This window comes from Lampetra planeri, chromosome 16 (assembly GCF_965212315.1).
Source record: "Lampetra planeri chromosome 16, kcLamPlan1.2.h2, whole genome shotgun sequence".
NCBI lineage: Eukaryota > Metazoa > Chordata > Hyperoartia > Petromyzontiformes > Petromyzontidae > Lampetra > Lampetra planeri.
The window spans coordinates 9,294,527-9,314,118 of NC_136122.1; the positions used below are offsets into that span (position 1 = coordinate 9,294,527).

At 44.2% G+C, this 19,592-nt stretch overlaps 1 protein-coding gene across 1 annotated transcript; it reads left to right on the forward strand.

The window, feature by feature from the left end:
• The first annotated feature begins 1,881 nt into the window (after positions 1 to 1,881).
• Positions 1,882 to 18,629, forward strand: LOC144723007 (alpha-1,3-mannosyl-glycoprotein 4-beta-N-acetylglucosaminyltransferase C-like). The gene is made up of 4 exons (XM_078601503.1): positions 1,882 to 4,920; positions 6,721 to 6,906; positions 10,009 to 10,156; positions 17,200 to 18,629. The coding sequence occupies exons 2-4, from the start codon at positions 6,775 to 6,777 to the stop codon at positions 18,339 to 18,341; spliced, it is 1,422 nt and encodes a 473-aa protein (XP_078457629.1). The 5' UTR covers positions 1,882 to 4,920; positions 6,721 to 6,774; the 3' UTR covers positions 18,342 to 18,629.
• The last annotated feature ends 963 nt before the right edge of the window (positions 18,630 to 19,592 follow it).

A 19,592-nucleotide genomic window follows, 5' to 3' on the forward strand; every position in this document is an offset into this window, starting at 1 on the left:
GACAGAAGCATTGGTGGTGGTGGTGGTGGGGGATAAACTTGCCCAGTTTTGAAAATGCCATCCCTGGGAGATCGAACCGGCGACCTACGGATGGCAACTCCAGTGCACGAACCATTACACCATGGCAGAATAATATTTTTCAGTGCTCCTATTTTTTTTAATACTTTCTAATTACAATGAAAAATATACCAATTAAATGCGGTCGTAATTGTCAAGGTAACAGTTTAAGAATTCCCTTAATGTTGTAATTATACAAATGCATCCGTGTGCAAAGTCGAATGTGCACCGCATATGTGCACGCCACTTATTTACGTCCACACAATTATGCTCAAACACAGAATTTAAATGTGGCCATTTCACTGCAAAGTAGAGAACGACCTTCAAAAGCTAAAGGGTAACATAATTGTCATGGCCTAAAAATAGGAATTCTGGCTGCCTAAAACAAGATTATTAATAAATAATAATTATAATATGGTAATAACACAACAGCACTGTGTTCATCCGCCCCCTCCCCGTGTCCTAAAATCAGCCGACATACCGTGGCAGACTGAGAAAAAAGTGCAATGGGAAAAGGTCAAACTTGCAGGCCTAGGCAATGAAGGAAACACTCTTTGAAATAAGCTTTTACTAAAACAGGATCCCTGATTATACCACCAGCCCGCTTGCAAGGACTTTTAAGCTGGATTATGGAACATGAGGTTGTTCTTTGGCCACGGTTCTGTGGTTCTGATTGTGGTTTCTGGAGCAAGTCAAACAATCACCAACCGCCCCTCCCCTGCCCCGCAACAAACGTCAGATGGTCAAAGCTTGGAATTCTAAATTGAGCTGGGAGATTGAAAAACAGCCCGTTCCTCTCTCTCCTTCCCTCTCCCTGCATGCATTTCACAAATTCGATATGAATGTTCACGTCAACATACGGCATGCCTACTATGTGAATTCTGCGTCAATGTCATGTTGCTTTTCCAATTTGAGCGCCACTAGGAACAGATATCAGCGGCGACAACAATGTTAACAAAACAAATTATGGACAGAATAAGAATAATTATAATAACAACAATAATTGTAAGGCTCTGCTATTAATCATTTTGTGGAACATTGGCACAGTGGTTAGGCCACTGCGCCAGGAACCCGGTGGCTCGAGTTTAATTTCCGGCTTCGATTCATATCAGTGGCAAGTAATATTTGAGCCCGTCTAGGAGGGCCTTCCTCCTCCCCCAATCAGCACTGACCGGTGTGGTGGAGCATGGCCAAATAATCTCCATGATTGATGACAGCGTGGGAAGGCCTTCATCCGTCAGTGGATTCACACATTAATAGCATAACTATTATATATATACATAATCACAAACGTATAAAAAGCATACACTGTTATGCGTACGTACGTCTACATAAAGTGTGTGTGTGGGGGGGGGGGGGGGGGGCTCCATCCAGCAGTGGATTGACTAATATAACGATTGTATATGCTTAATCACAAACGTATAAAACACGCACTGTTATGTATCTTTAGTATGAAGTAAATTTCAAAAATGTTCTCATCTGTATTAACGAAATATGACATCTCCCTCTGACAACATTTTGATGGCCTCTCATCCGTGAATGCATCTCAAGAAGCTTCCAGCTGTTGTACTCTCAACGTGAGTCAAAACATGCCACGTGGGTGACAGTAGATTTTACATGGACATCTATTTATATGCTAGCCTTTTGCCCGTCCAAGGACGGGTGCATTGCAGTAAATCTGAAACTTGCAAGCGAAAATCACACCTCGACGTGATATTCATTGCATCAATTGGTGTGCAATTTGGAATGCCGAGGAGACAGTTATTAATGGAGGGGGGGGGTATCCATTTGGAAGACGTCACCTCTTCATGATTATTAATGAGGGGGGGGGGCTGTTGGCTGTGGAGTGACGTCACCCGCTCATGACGTAACCTGTTCATGATTCAATCTTGACTGCAGGAATTGATATTCTCCGGGTTTTTCGGTAAAGTCGCGTAGATAGGTTCAAAGAAAATAACAAAAAACTACGACGTTTCGATCGCAACACAAGCGGTCGTCATCAGGATCGAAACGTCGTCGTTTTTTGTTATTTTCTTTGAACCTGGCCGCCGTGAAGTGACGTCACACGCGGGACACACAAACAGACATTATTGGCTCATTATAGTAGTAATACCAACAAAGGCATAATGTATTCTCTTGATAGTGTCAATTCTCTTAAGAGCTGCGACGATTGAGTAGACTTCACGAAAACAATTGTAATCAGTTAAAATTATGTGGCCGATGACTCGGGCCTCTTTAATAATGGCAGCTGCCATCACATCCTGCCCCTCGAAGGTGGGAAACCCCCATAGAGGCCACACCCAGCGTGACGCCCGGCTGATGATGCAGTTGACAATAACCGAGCCCAGTCCCATCACCTCCCGTCCAGCGGCACAGGTGGAAGCAGAGAAGATAATTTTTTCCAACAATTTTTTTTTATAATCTCATTAATCGAGCAAAATAATTGATCATTGATGGAGTGATTGGTTGCTTAAATAATCTGATGGGTAAGCTCCAATTATTGTTTGAAACCACAGAGAGAGCTTTCGTGTAATGGAGTATTCTGGGTAATAAGTTATACAGTACCTCCGAATCGTAAAATCAGTCCAGAATGCGCGCGTTTAAACATGCCGATATGGAATGGAAGGTGATTCATATAATTTAATAATAAATTGACTCTGGTCTTTTTGTCAAAAAGTGTCATCTTTACTGTATTTTTTCTGGGTAAATGATATGGAATTACATGTTTACAATAACAAGCACCTTGACATCATTTCTCAAGATGTTATTATTATTATTTCCTACTGGGCGCCTTGGCTGGCTTTAATGAAATGTAAAATGTATTTAAACATTACACATTTTGAGCGAAGCACTGGACTTCTTAACCCTAAAACAGGTCATTCTAATTCCTGACATATAAGTCATAGATGAATCCCCATACTATTAAAATATTTTTCATGATGACTAATGTATTTAACTTGTGCAGTATGTATATACAGTAGAACTCTTATCAAGTAACCTAATTGCTCTCAACTTATTTTATGCACAGGAGCCAATAGGTCCACAAAACATCCTATTATCAGCAACTGTATTTTTATTATCCGCTATTATCCAATATAAGTGGATTAAATTAAGGGATAACCTCACAGATAATAATAGGATGTGGGGTTCCATTAAAAAATATCTCGCAGATAATGGTACCAGGCTATGGCAGATAAGAGGAATTTTACTGTATTGTTTATTTTATATTTAAAATGTTATTATATCGGTTGGCATGGTTTCTCAAAGGCCGTTTGCTGTATTTTTTCTCGCAACGCATTTCCCGAGCCACATAAAATCGTCTGCGATTACGTACAGAAAAATGTTACTTCAATCCATTATTTTGGCCGTCAGCCCGAAGTTGGAATGCTTTACTCAAAAGGCACAGGTGCTGACAAAATTGTAAAGGGGAGGGGGGAAATGTCATGCTTTAAACATGGGCCATGGAGAGGCAATGAGTTTGTAGGCTTATTGTGATTAATGACATAGAGTGCTCACGACCACACTGGCTTTGCATCAAAAACACAACCGTAATGTCAAAAGCTTCGGGTCACGAGCAGCACCGTGATTAACACGGTTTTTTCCTGCGGCACTGCATGGTTCCCGGGTAGCGAGGGGGCGTTCGCATCTCGGCACAATTGGCGAACGCAGCAAAATCTGTGGCCACGTGCAATGTCCAATGTTGTTCCTCGCCTGCTCCTGACAAAAGGTGATTACATTTTTTGTTGTTGAGAATGTCAAGAAGTATCAAGTTTACAATTCTCAAAAGGTCTTACGTCAACCAATATTTGAGTATAAACGTGGTGCCAACGTGTTCAGCAGTTTTGTGTTGGATTGCGGGGAGAGAGTTGTTTTTTTTTATCAGCGTATAATTTCCGCTCACGTGCACATTAAATCAAATAAGCTCCGTGGAAAGTTTTTGCATTTCTTGTATTTTTTCCTGCCAGGTTACCTGAGGACATTGCAGCAGATCGTAAACTTCTATACATCCTAATTGAACACTTCACTTAAAAATGGAATTACAGTTTGCAAATCATACGATTGTAAAATGTAACTCGGCCACACATAGCCCAATTGAAGTGATTATTTACTTATAATTTGAATGTGTAATTAACAACTGTTATATATGGGATTGCGAAATGATGGTTCTGTCAAAAAATATTTAAATATCATACCACAGTATTTAAAAACAATAAATAGCCATACATACGCTGCTACGTCACTGCCAAAGAAATAAACGCCTTTAGATTGCCAAGATTAGAATTTCACCAGATTTGCGACTACTGCGAATTTTACTGCTGATGCCTTGAATTTCTGAACCTCAAGGCTGCATCTATTAACCTCATGGCCCTGCCACCTGCGATTTCTTGAGCAGAGTGATGAATTAAAATAGGCCAGTCACTTCCCATCGCTTCTTTTCTGCAGTTGGCAAATATGCAAATAGTCACCTGACATGTCTGCACTCTCCAATGTCCAGTTATATAATGTACTTACAATATTTGCACAAATAAAATTAAATTGTTCACTAAAAATAAATCGTAATTTTCATGCGAACTGCAGTCAGAATTAAGTAATGCCTTGCGTGGAGGCGCAAGCGTTCTGCTCACGAAACAAAAGCCGTCTGCAGACGGAAACTAATCCCTGGTTCTGTGATAAGAGTTTGAAAGAAAACGAACAGGTCTTACTCAAAACAATCAGCCCCAGTATCTCGGCAGCCAGAGGAGGCGCCTACGTGCACGATTTCTGCGAAACTCTTGGCCGCGGGACTTTCCTAACCCCAGCGACGAACGTGTGTGGGCGAATGCCGTGGAGGGATCGAGAGAGGCACAGACCCAGGGAAAACAGGTCAGTGGTCTCCGCGGTGGACAGGTCACGGTGGACAGTTGTCGCGGCAATGCTGGACATCTGTGAAATAGAGCTTCATAGCTCTTCGTATTCCCCCAGCATAAAGAATGATTCTAATTCTGAAGGTGCTGCAATGAAATAAACCGTCACATTGCAAATGGTGCCGCGTGGTAATTGTTGGGGGGGGGGGGAGGTTGGCTATGGTGAATGGGCTATATTCTATGGTTGGGATTCGTGTTAGAATGTATGTGGCTACGGTTCGACCAATTCCTTGCGTTAGTACTCTTTGGTTTTTTCGGTAAAGTCACGTAGGTAAAACATTTAAATAAATGAAATCACGACTTAGCGAAAGTACACCGCTTAAGCGGTTGTGCTTTCGCTACGTTGTCCCCACCTGAAGAAGGACGCTTGTGTTGCGCCCGAAACGTCGTGGTTTTATTTATTTATTTTTACCCGCGTGACTTTACCGAAAAAACTATAGAGTACTATGAATCCTTGCAGTCACGAAAGCTTCAAATCTGGAATCCTCGCGTTAGTGTCCAAGAGCGTTCGTGCCAAGGCCGCGGCAATTAGTGTAAGTGCTCATCGTCGAGATGGTGGTGTCTGTGTTGGGCTTGTTGTGGCCTTTATTTCGTGTGACAGCAGTGGGTTAAGGGTTAGTGGTTCGAGGCGGGTTTTAGTAACTGGCAGAGGTGGGACAAAGTCATTGTTATGCAAGTCCAAGTCGAGTCGCAAGTCATCAAATTCATGACTCGAGTCTGACTCGAGTCCAAGTCACATGACTCGAGTCCACATCTCATAGGTGGGACAAAGTCATTGTTATGCAAGTCCAAGTCGAGTCGCAAGTCATCAAATTCATGACTCGAGTCTGACTCGAGTCCAAGTCACATGACTCGAGTCCACACCTCTGGTAACTGGGGTCTCGTTTTTCGTACTGTGTGGTTGTTCTTTGTGAGAGCAGTGGCTACGGTTTGTGTTCATTATACAGGTGGCGCTAGTGTTGTTGTTAAAGTTAGTGTATCGGTGTTGTTTAACATCACGGTGTTTGGTTCACGATGGCAAATGTGGAAGATGATGCCACGTCAGAGGTACGTGTAGGCATCATTCCACCATTATGTTACGATAATTATTCATTATTGTAAGGGCAATGGTTTGGGTTAGTGTTAGTATTAGTGCTGGAGATGTGGTTATTATTCGTGTAAGGGCAGCAATGGTTCAGGTTCATGTGGGATATTTTTCATATGAGGCTATGTATGTTGAACTTCTTTCGCACTGTACATAGCGAACCGTGCTTATCGGATGTGTGGGGGAAAGGACAACAAACTAAACACAAAAAACAGTTCTAAAGAATTGACTTTTCAATCTAGATTATTTAAAAGTGCATAGCTCCAGTGGCTTCCTAATATCGGAAGGCGAGAGCATTCCAGACTGCCGCAGAAGCGCATCTGAAAGCGCCGCGCGCGATGCGGTGAATGGTAATGGCTCGTTGTTGTTTCGAGGTGGCATTCAAGTTCAAGTTCATTTATTAGGTATAGCCCTGTGAGCCATTCGGCTCTTGAATCGGGTGCAACCGCAACAAACAAAAAACATGAACAAAAAACATCTTAAAGTGAATATGTGACTTTGTGCAAACAGAAGATCCAAGAAAAGACAGCAAAATATTGCAGAAAAAACCCCGTACACCAACGCTGTGTGCAAAAATCCCAGTGGGATGCAAGTCAAACAACAACAACAACAGCATTGCCATTGGTCAAAGTTTCCCTGCGCCACACCAAACACCTCGTGGCTCTTCCCCTTCAGGCAAGTCGCTCACCGAGTGGCCTGTTGGAGCCCGGTGTGGCGGAGGCTCGCGGGATGCCGGCGGGGCTGGTCCTGCGGTTCTGGCCCGTCCGCGTGCGCTTCGGGGTCCTCGGTCTCGCCGCCTGCGTCGTCTCCACTGTCCTGCTGCTCTTTCTCATGGACGAGGAGCTGTCGGGATTCGGGGAGGTAAGTCCCTTGCCGGCGCGAGCCAGCGGCTGGCGTTGAAGTTCTGACCGACTCTTCGTTGTGTGAAACGACAGCGACCGCAAGGATTGCTCGTGCGTAGCAACTCGTGCGACGATGGACGGATTCGTCAAATGAAATCAATTCTTAGGCTTAGGATACAAGAGTCGAATTGCCTGAATGAGAATCGATTATTTGCTATGTATACGAGTTATATGGAATGTACATGCTCATGTTATGTCTAGCTAATGCAGCCTGTATCATATGACAAAGATATTAGAACAATATGAACAAAATTACATCGCACAAACGAGATAATTTTTTAGTATTGAATCCAAATGACGCCTAAAACCATGATAATTGGGGGCTGTGGCAGTGGAAATGAATGATTAGATGCCTAAAATAAATGTTCAGGTTCTGGCTCATTCCGAGCATGCAGTAAATAGGGCTTGATGGATCACACCGTGATGGAGCCATCAAACGTGTCAAACATTCCACCTACATGGCAATGACGAGGGTACAAGAGGCAATAGAATAAGAACACTTTCGACAAATTTGTGCTGAGTTTAAGTGCCATCGTTTCAAATGAGTGGCTTTTTTTCTGGGCCCTCCAGTTTCCTCCCACACATGTAAAAACACTCAAGTAAATGGCCAATCATTACAAAGAGAACAGCCACACTTTATTTTATTTTTTACTTTATGTCATTCTGGTCATTCAGGTCACTCTTTGCGAATGAGATCATCCTGGTGCAGTGAGTTCTCACCTGGTTAAACAAACACACTCGAATTTGAGAGTCACCGAGATGTTCTTGTGAAGATTACAAAAATAACTGCTCGCTAACAGCGGTCGACTTATGGATAGACTTTTCATCGCCTGTCGTCAAACGCTGGTTAGATTCTAGAGAAAAAACAGCCATTCCCAGCCAAGCTTATGTTCTACCTTCTCCGATTGTATAAGGCACTCAAAGGCAGCACAGTCCTTCCCATGTGGTTTCACGAAAGAAAAAAATCACTGAAGAAAATATTTATATGATAAGTTATAAATTCAAAGACAGAAGGTGCAGAGGGAGACAGAATAGAGAGCACTTTTCACGTGAGTTTGATTTCTGCATTGCTGCTCACCTTCTGTCCCCCTGCACTACACACACAGAGGTAGCCGATGTGCTTTGGGGTGCCACGGTGGCGAGATGTTAACTACCTCACCTGGTATACAGGAGGTTGTGGGTACGATTCCCAACGCTGACGCTTGTATATTTGGAGTTTGCGTGTCTCTCTCCCCATGGTGGCGTGGATTTTTCTCCGGGTCCCCCGGTTTTTCCCTCCACATTTAGAAACAACGTGCGCTTAAGAGCATTTGGCTGCTATAAATATCCACATGAATAGGGTCGCTTCTGAAAAAAAAAAATTTGTATAGCTCAGTGGGCCTCTCCTGGTAAAATACATTTTTGTTATAGCGGTTAAACATTAGCCTCCGAAACAACACTGGGGGCGGGGGGGATTGGAGAACACTGCGCCAACGTGACAACCGTGAAAGTTTGCGTGGTGACCGAGAGCCGCTCCCGTGGACAGGATTAGCGGTTTACCTCCCAATGGACAGCGGTGCCCTGATGTGCATGGCCCTGCTGCGTAATAATCTTTGGTTCTGCCCCTGTTGAGCTTCTTGGGGCTCTCCTTATAATCCACGTGCCAGCCCAAGTCCTACGCCCATCGGTTGTCCATTAACACCCTGAGGAGGTCACCCTGAATGTGTTTGTTTTAATATCGACTCGGAGCGTTTGGTATTTTTAGTCAAAAAGGTACTTGATATTTTTTCTGACACGTAGAGATAACGGTGGAGGGGGGAGGGGGTGTGGGAGCAGTGGCGCAGTGGTGAGCGCAGCTGTCGTTGAGAAGCCGGCGACCTGAGTTTAAATCCTCGTCTTTACCGACGAGCGATATCTCAACTGACCATGTGATGTTGGCTATCAACAACAAGGCAACTCCTATGACTAATTGGGAATGGGACGCAAGCGTAGGATTGATCACCCTGTCGCTGGCCGCCTTTGGGGAGGGTGTATAGTATGAAAGGCCGAAACACCCTAGGAACCAAAGGTTCACTACTGACGATGCGCTCCCCAAATTTCACCAGGCTCACTGTTCATGAACTCTTGGAAGTGCTTGAACAAAGGATAGTAACATCTCATCCTGTGTTCTTTGGAATCTGGGTAATCCCTCCCCCCATCCTTTACCAATACAAACTGACTAGCGTGGTGAAGTATGGTCAAACAATCCCAAAGAATGACGTCACATAAGAGGGATACCTTCATCCAGCAGTGGAATGACATTGGCTGAAAAACAATTTATAGATAATTTTGTTTATTTTCAAGCTTATAATGTTTTCTTTTCTCACGTGACATTGAGTCCACATGTAATGTTCTTGCAAACAGAAGTTGAAACCGTGTCACCATTACCGCTGTGCATGTGGTGTGTGTGGGGAGCGGTGGCACAGTGGTTAGCACACTTCGCCATGAACCAGTGCAACGTAGATTATAATCCCGGCCGATGTAGATTAGAATCCCGGCCGTGGGAGAATATCTCAACCAGCTCTGGGCCACCTCTAGGTCGACTCGGCTTTCAAGGAGTACCTGTAATCATCGTGTATTATTTATTCCGTGCAACCCATGCAGTACATCGAGGTGCCAGAACAAATGGGTATTTGAGATAATAACATGTATGTATGTACGTATAAATCTTGACTTAAAGCTTTCGTGACTGCAGGAATTCATATTCTTTGGGTATTTCGGTAAAGTCACGTAGGCAGGTTGCTATTTTCTTTCAACCTATCTACGTGGCTTTTCCGAAAGACCCAAAGAATATGTATGTGCGTATATGTTGAACTTCTTTCGCAGTAGACGTAGCCAAACACGCTAGTCGGAGGTGCGGGGGAAGGACATCAGCACTGAAGAGGCAAAAGCGGCCAGGTGTAATCGTAGCAGCAGTACTGACCATACCACCCTCTCATGCACCGGGCTGGCTGCAATAGGTGCTCGCTACTAGTACTTGCCCCAATGATCTGTATGGCTATAACAGTTGATCTTTTTCCGTGTGTGTACGTGTGCATTTCAGAATGACCAACAGCACTTCGCCAAGCAGGTCCTCTTGCAGCAGCTCCATTCTGCCAGCAATGAGATTTCCTTCCGAAATCTGACCAACATGGACATGCCGCTTAACGTGACGTATTACCACCTGGCCGGCTTCCTGCTGAACAAAAAAAGTGAGCGGAGCCCGCGGTGCGACCGGTGGCAGAGTGGTTTGCCCTCTCGCTGTGCAGTGGTTTTACAGGAGCAGCGCGATACCGCGCACCATGCACAAGCTCAACATGCTGGGGGAAAAACAAATATGAATACGTTTCGTTGCTTAAAACTGCTTATCAGTTGTTTTTTTGTATTGAGCCATCATCAGCCACCCAATCGACTGTGAAATGATAGCAGATGTCACTCATTCAGTTCTTCAGTGTGCTGCTGCTAATATACATAGTCTCCTGAATTATATTATAGACAGTCTTCTACTAGTATTCTTGGTTCTTTCGGTAAAGTCACGTAGAAGGGAAATAATAAATTAAGAAATACAATTCTCACGACGTTTCGATTGCTGTGGTTTTCACACCTAATGATGATTGCTTGTGTTGCAATCGAAACGTCGTGAGAATTGTATTGTTTTATATTTATTATTTTATTATTTCCCTTCTACGAGACTTTACCGAAAGCACCAATAATATGAATCCCTGCAGACACGAAAGCTTTAAATCGATAAGTCTTCTACTCGTATTGACTGCTAAGAAAGGTAAGCGGGCTTGATCAAGGACACATTGCTGGAACGGATGATGGACGGTCTCACGTGTTAATCTAACTTAAGTTTTATAATCTCGAATCTACAATGATGGATTAGTTTGCACAATTATTGGTGATTAGGCTGAGACCATCAATCTTGATGCACTTGAGAACCAGTATTATTAACAGGTGGCTGACACTCAAACTTGAACCTAGGATCTGAGTATTGTCAGACCAAGTGTTATGACCCCTGAACTGCCGAACCACCTCCATGAATTATGTGAAAAAGAGCTTCATAGCTCATCGGATTTCTACAAGATAAATAAAGATTGACAATCTATCAACGGTAATCAAAATTAACTGGCTGAGATTCAGTTCTTGAAAATTAACTGGAATGTGCTCAACCTATGAATATCTCCGATGCTAAGCAGTGTTGATCCCGGATAGAACTTTAATTTATTACCCACCATGCATAGCAGGTGTTAGAAGTTTTGCGGCTACATAGTGGGTTGCAGAGGGCAAAGCAACAATATGCATTGTATTATACTTCTATGCTCCCCATCATCACCAACCTGCATTGACCAGTATGGTGAAAATGCTAAGATAACCACCACAACCCATTGGGGAGGCATTCATCCAGTAGTGGATTTCCACATGTACACGTGACATGCAATGTAAACATGCAACATAATTGAAACACATCTCACCTCTGTGTATGTTATTTTTTATATGTTCAGATAATGGACAATTGTCACCAAATCAATTATTTAAGTCAAGACAGGGGCACATGTAAACCGTATTCATCATAAAGTCACCATATGCGAGCATGTCTTTGTCACACTGTATTTGGCAGTGGTGAACAAGCACAAATAAAATAGCAAAAATCTCAACGCATTCATAAAAAGATTTCCCTCCAGAGAAAAGCAGATAAACATTATGCTCCAGGTTATAAGACACTCCAGAGAATAAAATGCATCCCAAACTTGTGCCTGAGCTCAAGCAAAGTATACACACATCTGGTCTCGCATACACCGACCACATTATACAATGCACCCAACCTTTGCTTTAGAATACAGGAGCAAACAGTACATAGCATAATGCATGACATGTATTGCTACAGAGGGATACTGCATCTAAGCCGGACCCAAAGAGTGACCAACGCAGAAGTAAGACAAAGGTTGCACATAGAAGAAGACAACCTGGTGATGCAGGGAGTGATGAGAAGGGGACTGGCACTATTTTGATACGTATGCAGGATAGACGACAACAGGAAAATTAAACGTGTGTTCGGGAATAATGTAAGGAACCATAAAGAGAGGAATGCCGAACAGAGAATGGCTTGATGACGACATAAGAGATTGGTGCCTGGAAGATGTGGCCGCTACTTGAGCATATTGGCACAAGACAGAGGAAAGTGGAAACAAAATGACGAAATGTGCAGTGGATGCCTATAGACTATCTGCCCATGGATCTTGATGACAATGCCTAGAATACTCGTTATGAGACCTGTCTTATCAATCCAAGAATATAAATTATAGCACATCTTAGCCAATGGTCTTTCTCTGCTCTACAGTATGACTATTGCCCGACATTTTCTCCCTTTATATATTGTGCTGAGTTTTTTTGCCCACCCTTTTTCAAGTAAATATTTGCCAGGTAGCTCAGCGGCAGAGCGAAAAGATCGCAATTGGGGGGTGGCCGCAAGTTCAAATCCCGGTTGGTGGTTGACTCAGCCCATCATCCCTCTGAGGGGTCAATAAAATAACTACCACTTTGTGGGGAGATCAACAGCGGTCATCCAATGGATAACCTTGCCTCCTCCATAGGAGTCGTGAATTTCCACCACCACTGGCTCAGTGGTGGTGAAGAGGAGATAATCAGGAAAATACAGTAATGTACTTTTTATTTACGAATTTTTATAACCGCCTAAAGCAGTGGTTCTTAACCTTTACTGCAGCCTTGCACCCCTTCTGTTCACAATCGTAAAACACGCGCATAATGTTACTATGTACATAGATTCGATAAAACAAAGTAGCGTTTAATTTGTGTGTTGATGATTTACCTTATAAAAATATCTGGCATGGCGAGATGCCCCCAAAAAGGGCATCTCACACCCCCCAGGGAGTGCATGCACCCCAGGTTAAGAACCACTGGCTGGGGATGGCAAGCGTCTGGTTTTTCGCCCAACACATTCCTGCGGAGGGAGCTGGTAGGAACGTTGGGTTGCTCAGTCAATGGCCCAGGGTCAACGGCGGCGTGGTGTATTCCGCAAATATGGCCGACTGTGAGGGCGGGCACAAGCCGGCATGAGTAGGTTAAACGTTGAGTTTTATAAGGGCACCACTGAGTGACCAGCCCCTCCCCACCCAGCCCAACCCCACCCACCCCCCACCCAACCCCACCCTCCCCACCCTCCCCACCCTTCCCTCTCCACCCAGCCCCACCCCTCACATTTCTGGATGCACGACGGACGGACGGGCGGACACAATAATTCCCTGTGGGCTGGTGTAACCAGGAGGTTCCTACCAGTAAAATTGCCTCCACGTATTTTCAAGGCTCAGCTGCAAACCGTGAACACTTTTTTGGGGCGACGTGAGCGAGCCCAACCTTTCCGGCGATGGCGGAATTGCACCAGGCATGGCCAATCTATTTAATATGAATTGCATGAAAAATTACTACTTATTAAATTATCCATGCTGGGCACATCTGATGTAGCCAGAATGGGTTGCGTGGTGGGAGGGAAGGGGGGGCTAGGGGGGGGGGAGAAATTATTTTATCCATCACAGCTGAATTTAATTTGTTCTTAGCATCTATAATGGAATAACTTTGTGTTGTCATTTACGCATTTATTGTTATTTTTGTTCAAATAAAATCTCCACGCATTCGAGCATTGTAAAATGTTTAAAACATATAATGAAGCGAGAAAATAAAAAGCAGCTACTCCTAACATTGCAATTACATAATTATGGATTAATAAGGCTTTACAAGACAACCACCATAGCGATGTTTGACTGTTAATAATTGGTCCTGTTGATAAAATTACAGATAATTTTCCATTGGATATTACTTTTTGAAAATCAAGCAATAATTAAAGTGATGTACAGACACTACATAATACAGTTCAATCCTGAACTAGTTTATCAATGAAACACATCTATATATATAAAATCGCAAATCTGTCTGTCTGTGTGTGTGTCTGTGTGTCGCCGGACCATACGCAGTTTCATTGGACGGCGGTTGCCTCTGGCAACGGGTAGCGACGCATTCGCTGCCGGGTGGACGCCATTTTTAATTCCCGTTAAAAATATGCGCACGCATTTGTGGTATAAACTCGATATACCCAGCGTTGCCCGGGGGGAAAATACATTTAAAATCTTATGAAAACTTTCAAACATTACATACCAATGAAAAAACAACTGTGTAATTACTTTTAAACCCGACGCGCCAAGAATCGATTCTCTGAATCGCGCTAAGGAATCGAAGGTTGTAGATTCCTTTAGATTCGGACGATTCCCGTTTACTATAAGGTGCTTAAAGTCAATATAAACTGCTACGAACGGGAAATATCCGGCGTTGACCGGGGCAAAAATGTAATTAAAAACTCCTGAAAAAATAAAAAAATAAAATAACAATGAAAATGAAACTCTATCATTCAAAATGTAAACCCCCAACATGCCAGGAATCGATTCTTTGAATCGCACAAAAGACTAATCGAAGATTGTAAATTACTTTAGGATCACGCTTCCTGTTTAATATAAGTTGCTTCTAGAGTTGATATAAACTGCTACGAATGGGAAATATCCGGCGTTGACTGGGGCAAAAATATAATGGTGAGGGCGGTTGTGAGTGGCGATTGTGAGTGGTGATTAGTGAGTGGTGAGGGGAGGTTGAGTGGTGAGGGTGAGTGGTGAGGGTGAGTGTTGAGGGTGAGTGGTGAGGGTGTGATTGGTGAGGATGAGTCGTGAGGGAGAGTGGTGAGGGAGAGTGGTGAGGGTGAATGGTGAGGGTGAGTGGTGAGTGGTGAGGGTGAGTGTTGAGGGTGAGTGGTGAGTGGTGATTGGTGAGCGTGTCATTGGTGAGGATGAGTGGTGAGGGAGAGTGGTGAGGGAGAGTGGTGAGGGTGAATGGTGAGGGTGAGTGGTGAGTGGTGAGGGTGAGTGTTGAGGGTGAGTGGTGAGTGGTGATTGGTGAGGGTGTGATTGGTGAGGATGAGTGGTGAGGGAGAGTGGTGAGGGAGAGTGGTGAGGGTGAATGGTGAGGGTGAGTGGTGAGTGGTGAGGGTGAGTGTTGAGGGTGAGTGGTGAGGGTGTGATTGGTGAGGATGAGTGGTGAGGGAGAGTGGTGAGGGAGAGTGGTGAGGGTGAATGGTGAGGGTGAGTGGTGAGTGGTGAGGGTGTGTATCAGAGGTGTGGACTCGAGTCATGTGACTTGGACTCGAGTCAGACTCGAGTCATGAATTTGATGACTTGCGACTCGACTTGGACTTGCATAACAATGACTTTGTCCCACCTCTGGTGTGTATATATGTAAGGTTATTAAGAAATATATTTTTCACCCGGGCAACGCCGGGTACTTATGCTAGTTCATATATATTTCTATCGATTGGAAGAATTATGAGAAATTTGTATTTTGATTAAGCACCCTACAATACATTGCTCAATATTTCAGTATTTATTTTGCAAAAATACAGAATAAGGAATGATTCATTACAAACCACGAAACACACACACAAACATACACGGATTCAATGAAACCCATTTAATATGAGTTCACCTATTACATCAAAGTCATTTTCATGTTATAATTACTAAACAATGCAAGCGTCTACACTGCTTCATTGGTTTTGTAATAAATCACACTTAAATACAGCTGCAGCAGGATTCAATATTGTATCACGCGTTCATATTTCCATGGATGATGAGCAAAATAAGTCACAAAGCAAAATTAGCTTCCCACTTACTTGAGCATGGGGCATTGCTCATCTCCAATTTACAGTGGTGGAAATTCCACATTCCTATGGCGGGGTTTAGATTTTCTTCAGGACAATCACTCTTGACGTCCCCACAAAGATGAAGAGCTGAGGAAAGCCCTATCTGGAATTGAACATACAACCTTCTGATTCACGAGCCACACTTTCTGCCACTCACTGCCACCACGCTACCAGGTAAAGGTGCAGCCATGAAACAACTTTCTCACACCACTTCTGGCAGAATGGGTCTCCACTAGGGTAAGCTCAAAAGAGCCCTCTCTAGAGCATATTTGTCCTACTCTTTCACACTGGCCGGGCATCTTGGAAGATGTAGGAGTTGCCACATTCTATTGCTGGGTGGGCAGAGGCAGGATGATTTAAGAAGCTTGCCTATTTTTTCAACTGGCACATCAGGAGATCGAACTAGTGGCCTCCTCTGGGTTATACATCCGTTGTGCTAACCGTTAGACCATGGCAATATCCATAGCCAGATTATAGATAGTAAAACCATCTTTATTTATGACTATGTAAAACTCAATTGAGAAACGTGCATCTCACATAGTGCATGTTTGTATATATATTTTTATATTCAGCAGTATTATACGTTTGAAGTCTAACATAAACCGGCAATGTAAAAAAATAATGACTTTGGATAAAGTGAGCGGTATGCGTTAAATAATAAATATTGCATTGCCGCTTGTGGTGTTGAAGGGCAAGAGACGTTTCTTGTGCGAGTCGAAAGCACGCCGTGATGCCGGTGGGGGTCGTGACCTTAAATTGCCTTTGGACCTCCGAGATGAAGATGCATTTTTTTTTGTTGCTGCGGAAATCAGACTGCACAACACGTACTCAGCACCTCCAATCGAGCCCCGGAATTATTCTGTCCGGGAGTCTATTAGCGACCTTTTCATAAATTAATTCGCACCTCCGATTAATTAATCCGCACCCTCCGATTAGCACGGCTGCCTACGTACGGTGCGAAAGACGTTCAACGTGCATACATATAATTGCTGCAGTTTTGTAAAAAGCTCAATTCCATAAAGATATATAACAGTGTGTGTATTAGGAATGTTTTTTGGATTTAAGTAGATCAGATTGTTGGGATTAAAGACAACTTTGGTTCTTGGTTAGAATTTTCTGATCATTTACATGATGTCATATTTTTTGCGTGTCTCCACGTGAACAAGTGACGTCACCTGATGGCACATGCCACCACCTATAGCAGCAAACGCGCAAAAGTAAGGGACGTAATATAAGCGCTGTCATTTCCCGTGATATCGTAATTTCGGTTCAACCCGAAATCTTTCATAGCGAAGCCAGATTTTTAAGGTTCATCCGAAAATTGGTAACATGTCCCAAGTGTTTATTTTTGTCTGTACCCACATTTTAAACATGTATTTCTTTGGTATTATGCAGTCATTTGTAACCAAAAGGGCTTTATTACCGCTTTGACCTTTGTCTTGATCTTGCCCATTTCTATACCAAACGACCACTGGGTCACTCGCCCTTCGACTGCAGAGTACCTGACGATCGGCATCTCGTCGGTGAAGAGGGCGAGGGGCAACTACCTGCTGCAGACGCTCAAGTCGATCTTCGAGCAGTCGAGCGACGACGAGCTCGCGGACATGGTGATCGTCGTGCACCTCGCCGACTTCGACGCGGAGTGGTGCGAGGGCACGGCGCGCGCCGTCGCCCGCAAGTTCTCGCAGCACGTCATGCGCGGCCGCCTGGTGGTCATCCACGCCCCGCGGCACACCTACCCACCGCTGCAGGGCCTCAAGAGGAACTTCGACGACCCCGACGACAGGGTGACCTTCCGCTCCAAGCAGAACGTCGACTACGCCTTCCTCACCAACTTCTGCGCCAACCTGTCGGAGAACTACCTGATGCTGGAGGACGACGTGGCGTGCTCGCGCAACTTCCTCACCTACGTGCGCAAGTTCGTGTCCTTGCTCGAGGGCCAGCCCTGGGCCACGCTCGAGTTCTCCAAGCTGGGCTACATCGGCAAGCTGTACCGCTCGTGCGACCTGCCCCGCCTCGCCCGCTTCCTGCTCATGTTCTACCAGGAGATGCCGTGCGACTGGCTCCTCAACCACTTCCGCACGCTGCTGGCGCAGGGCGACGCCATCCGCTTCAAGCCGTCGCTGTTCCAGCACATGGGGTACTACTCGTCCTTCCGGGGCACGGCCAACAAGCTCAAGGACGACGACTTCGAGGACGAGCCGTCCGACGTGCCCGACAACCCGCCCGCCCTCCTCAGGACCAACATCGAGGTGTTCGAGGCCTACCACCCGTACAAGGCCTACGGCCTGGGCGGCGAGTACTTCTGGGGGAAGGCGCCGAGCGCCGGCAAGTTCTTCCTGCTCGTCTTCAAGAAGGCGGCGAAGATCGAGAGGATCAAGGTGCGCACGGGAACGGAGGACAGGAAAGGGGACGTGCTGCGTCACGCCGCGCTGGCCGTTGGGGACGGCCTGAAGCCCACGTCCACGGGGAGAGACTGCAGCAACTACGTGCCACTCGGGGAGTTCGCCGATGGGCAGTTCGACTTGGCGGGTGTATCGACATTGGTGGCGATGAACGTAAACTGCCTGCTCATTAGAGTAGTGAAGGAACAGACCGAATGGGTCATTATACAAAACATTGGCGTTTGGACCGTGTAAATCACGCGCTCTGTTCGAAAAAAAAATCCTTTTTTACTGTGTACGAAATCAAACTGCTCGGTATTTTTGTGCTGCACATTTTTTTACGCTTTTTTTTCTTTCCACATTAAAATCGACAATGTCAAACTACCGTTTACATTTTCGTTTTTAAATGCCTATTGTGATTTGTTTGGGTTCAGGTAAAATAGTAGTTACAATTACCAGCACTATGACAATGTTTAATTATGGTTTGTTCTTTTAATCGTTACCGCACAGGAATCGTTGACAAAATAAACAAAACACTCCGTACAATATTTTTTCTTGCTTCGCTCTACAAACGTGCAATGAATCCAATATTGTATAGACACGCAGGCGTCGACCTGCAATGCACATTTTACACGTCCCGATTTCTTCGCCGCTTGCACCTGCACAGTTGCCTTAATAACGAATACAATAATCAATGGCCGGTGTTAAGTGACCTCACATTCAAAGGAGCAAAGCACACTGCTGACCTCAGTGACATTTGTGGACGCTCGCATACGGTGGCCTCAAAAAATAAAAATAGCAAATCATTACACATTGTGAGGTGTGGGTGAGAGGAAAAAAAACTTAGCACAACAATTGCAAATTCAAGAAACCTTCCACTACAAGGCTTAATGAAAGGTTAAATTACGCGCGTTTGTCATTGGGAGTGTGTGCTTTTCGCCTGGGTTGTTTTTTGCAATATTGGTGGTATTATTATTCTTGCTGCAGCCCACTGCCTAAATGCCCTACGACTCTCAGAAACGAAACGATGAATATTTCATAAGGAAGTAATAATGGAACACGGGGTATCGTAAAAAAAAAGTGGTCAATACGACGAAAGTCGTTGATCACATGAGCACTGGACCAAGGCACAGGAGAAAAACATATTTTTAATACTTGTCTATTTTAAATATAAATTTAAAACATTCACGTTGATCATTTTTTCACGAGCACTAAAAATTATGAGCATGAAAGCATGAATAATATTTGATTTCAGGTCTACATTAAAAGAGCGCTGTACGTGAAACATTCACTCATGTGTAAAGAACATTCACAAATAATTTGCTAATGTTCGTTGATGCAACAATTCATCCAGCGGTTAAGATATATTGTACTGAATCTCAAAGTTACCGAATTGGTTTATGTTTTGCATATTCACCTGGATCTCCTGAGCGTAAGCGTGCGGATGCATAATAACACAGAAACGATGCGTTTGATTTATATTTACAAACCCAATTGAATTTGCTT